At 36.0% G+C, this 4,145-nt stretch overlaps 1 protein-coding gene across 1 annotated transcript in view; it reads left to right on the top strand.

Annotated features, from left to right (window-relative positions):
* The first annotated feature begins 2,658 nt into the window (after positions 1-2,658).
* The window catches only part of LOC102207729 (uncharacterized), a 2,974-nt gene continuing 1,487 nt past the window's right edge, over positions 2,659-4,145 (top strand). The window contains exons 1-2 of the mRNA XM_005743714.1: positions 2,659-2,995; positions 3,266-3,424. Coding sequence (XP_005743771.1) covers positions 2,659-2,995; positions 3,266-3,424 — 496 coding nt within the window. The remainder of the gene's footprint in view (positions 2,996-3,265; positions 3,425-4,145) is intronic.

Below are 4,145 nucleotides of genomic sequence, written 5' to 3'. Positions count from 1 at the left end.
ATCTATCGCTTTATCACCTATTCAGGTTGTAAATCGTGTTTTTAAAAAGTAACTAAGTAACTAAGTAACTAATTACTTTTGAAAATAAGTAATCAGTAAAGTAACGGGATTACTTTTTTGGGGAAGTAATCAGTAATTAGTTACTGATTACTTTTTTCAAGTAACTTGACCAACACTGGTCTTGTGTAGTTAGTGTGTAGTGTAGTCGTTGTTTTGTTTTGTGTGTCAGTTCTACTAGTGGAAAAGCTTGAAAAGGGACGTTGAAAGTGCTTAAAAAGTGCTTGAATTTGGCCCTGAAAAAGGCGTATGAACCCTGCATGCAGGACTAATTTGGACTAAATCAAAAGGGCCGTGCAGCCCTGGTTCACTCAAGGTAATGTCTGTAAAACATAAATATAATAAGTAAATTTCTTAATAAAGTTATAATATTAAGATATTGAGAAGACAAGGCATTTCAGTTTCTTAGTTAATAATAGAGATAGCAATGCCAAGAAGATGCCTTGGATTGGCCCCTTCTCATCCCAGTTAGTTAGAGTTCATTGGGAGTATTTAATGAACATAAGTATGATTTTCTTATATAGCTGTGGTTTGAATGGCTACTTTGCAATATGAAAGAATCCTCAGACTGTCCTCTGATACCCGTGACATGGTCAGCAGAGTCTGCTTGTTGAGTTTGATGCCCTTGAGCTTAATGGACTGTATGTACTAAAACAAATGGAAGAGCCAGTGGTGAAGAGTTCATACCCTGAAAGAGTCATGAACTAATTCTTCTTAGAAGACTGATGAAGGCTTCCATATGGCATGTTCCCTTTTTCTTTCTCCCTCTTTTTTTTTTAGCTAAAGAGGGACGGTCAAACAACATCATGCCCATTTAATAATGACAGTAGCTGAAGGCAAACAAGATGCAATCATTTCTTGGTACAAACACAGCTTTGTAGCTTTACTCAATCTTTGAGCAGTGAATCAGATGACTAATTTGAGGCGGACTGCTAGACATTTCTGCTGCGCTATTTATTTTTTTTACTTACCTTATTTTCTACTCGGATAAAAAAATGAAGCCCCTTCATGTCCTCGTGTCTTTTTGCTTCTCAGGTGAGTTTTGATCAGTTCTATCCAGAGGCATTTGTTTTAATCAGTAAAAGCTATATTCTATTTTAATGTGTACTTATACATGAATTGAAGTGAAGAAATAAATGCAATATGTGTAGGTGAATCATTTTTTGGAGTTATCTTCATGGCATTTTCTTAAATGAAAATGGATCTTTTTGATCTGTTAGAGCAGTTTTGAAATTGTCAGGTCATCTCCAGTAATTTCAAAAATAAATAGAATATTTTACTTTTAATGAATGTCTGATTAATTAAATTTATGTGAATTATGAGGCTATTCTGAATACAATCAAAGATTGCTCTAATATGATGTATAGACTTTAACTGGTTTCTATTTGTAATGCAGTGCAGTGACTTTGAATCTTGATTAAACTCTAAAAAAAGATAAAAACTAATTTTTGCAATTGTTTGCAATGCATGCAATATAATCATAATGTTAAGCCATCAAAAGCGATCTTATTCAGTATAGTTGAATGTACTACTCTTATTATATTATCATTAATATAATTAATGATATAAATATCATTAATATCATCTTAAATTGATATGTACAACAAGAGAGTAAGTTAAGATGTTTGGTGTGATCATTTTTGTGTTATATTAATTATAAGTTACAGTCATACAATTCTTAATATTTTTGCTTTTTTAACTTTATTACTTACATATTTATAATGAAATGGCAACATAATATTATGATAGAATAGAATTGAGTGGGGAAATGTTGTTATTTCAATGCAATGAATTGCAAGTATAATAAATTATGAAGTAGTCTGTATTTTATATTTTTTTTTAATTTTTTCTTCAGTCACATTTTGGTTAAGTTTATGAAAGAACCATGGTTTGGGTTAAAATAGTCCCTTTCAAAAATAGTAAACAAATATCAGAGAGCTTGTCTGGCAGAAATCAGTTAAACTGTTTATCTTTTCATCAATGTTTTTATAATGCTTGAGGATACTTAACTCTGGCTGTGAAATAAAAGGTTTCTTTGTTTAGCTTCTTCTCTGCATGGATATGCATTTTTTTCCTAATTTGCAGAGAATGTTTGAAGGATTAGAAGTCTACAGTGCTTTCTTTTAATGCCATTAAACTGTATTTTATAATTTCCTTGACTCAAACCAACAGTTAACTATGGTATATCAGTTGATCTTATTTTTATAGCAGAGCAGCACTCTCCTCAGTGCATTTTATATCATAAGGTAAAGCTAAAGAGAATGGTTCCCTTGGAAAGAAAGAAACTCACCGGTGTTAGACTCAGGGGGAAAAAAGCATGAACCATTTGGGGTGAGGAGAAAATGGAAAGATAGAAGACAAGCATTCAGAGAAAACAAACATAAAGATCAACCCTGAGCAGGTTAGTAGGGCATGATCCATGATGTCATGTGGACATCAAGTTTCAATTTGAATGAAATGAAATGTTTTTTCCAAATGCATGAGAAGATAAAGAAGTCAGTACAGCAAGAAATATAATTTGTGTTCACCACATTTGTATGCTGGTTAGAGCCAGTGTTAAGCTGTAACCAGGCCTTTTTGTGTCAAACTGCAGCTGTGAGTATGGTGGCCTCAGAAGTGCTAGAGGTGAGCGGCCGTGTTGGTGGTGAGGTCTCCATCCTCTGCTCCGGTAGCTGGAACAGAGACAGCGGTGCCAAACACAACAGCATGTATTTCTGCAAAGGAGTCTGCTCCAGCGAAAGCATTCTCATTCAGAGCGAGAGGAGGCGATCCACCGTCGCAAGTCAAGGGAGATACAGCATTAACAATGGCAGAGAAGATGGAGCCTTCAATGTGGCCATAAAGAAGCTGGAGAAAGCGGACACAGGGAGATATCGCTGTGGAGTGGAGAAAACCTTGAATGTGTTGTATCGGGAAATTAATCTCATAGTTGTAGAAGGTAGGTTAAGTTTCCTGCAGGTTTCCTCCATTGGTGCAGGTGACCCATTTTAAGGTTAAAGTTTTAACTGTAGGTTAGCATAATGCAATCATTTGACCATTTTTGTGCACTAATGTTGAGCCCACCAGTATGTGGCTGGCATTTGCAATACTTAACTAAATTAAGACTGAAATGTATATTAACTTCGTTATTAACAAAGTTAATAACAGTGTCACATGAGCACACAAGCATTATCTCTCACCAGTCTTCCTGCGTCCTCTTCTCTCAAAGCTTCCACTGTTCCCAGATCTCCTTCCTCCACTACTATCATTCCGAACAAAACAGCACTTCTGTCACATGACAGCTTTACATCCAGCACCGAGCAATCACCAGCACCATCTTCACCCTCAGATGGAAAGAGAAACAGACATGAAGCATCCCGACTCACAGGTATTTCAAGGCCGAATGGATCTGATAGCAAGCTTAACAACAACAAATACAGCATGTATGTATAGAAAAACTCTGGATAAGAATGGTTTAATCAGACTCAGATTTATACATTACACCAAAGTTGATTTTTTTGGGTGCTACAGCATAGCATTGCTTCCAACTGATGGCATGAAGATACTTGCTCAGTAATAACAAAATAATGACATTCCACAGTCTTGCTTACACATTCTCCATTTCGTTGTTTTGATGTATTCATGGTGCAGATGTCATAGTTGTATTTGTGGTACTCACAATCTAGCTACAGCTGGATACCTGTCCAGGGTCTCTACCCTGCCTTTTGCCCTATGATAGCTGCAATAGGCTCCAGCCCCCTGCGACCTTGATAAGGATAAGCGGAAGAGAATGGATAAAATGGACTTAAAATTTTACTTGTAATATAATAATTGTTTTAGTGGTTTGGGCTTTTGGCTTTCACCAAATGTGGCACTGTTAAAATGACAAACATCTCCACTTTGGTCTCATCTGTCTAAGGGACATAGTTCCAGAAGTCTTAAGAACATTCAGGTGAATACCTGAATACTGCAGACCTGCAAACTGCTACAACTAGTGCAAGAGGTAGTCCCACTTACACTAGCAGCACCTGGCTACTGCTTTCTGTTAGATTTGGATTGTTGATTGTCATTTATGCTTAGAAATATTTACTTATGTATGCTTAGAGTTT

Source organism: Pundamilia nyererei, unplaced genomic scaffold, assembly GCF_000239375.1.
Source record: "Pundamilia nyererei isolate P.nyererei 1_Seehausen unplaced genomic scaffold, PunNye1.0 scaffold00134, whole genome shotgun sequence".
NCBI lineage: Eukaryota > Metazoa > Chordata > Actinopteri > Cichliformes > Cichlidae > Pundamilia > Pundamilia nyererei.
Note: the sequence above shows the minus strand (reverse complement) of the source record. Positions and strands in the feature narration are given on the sequence as shown.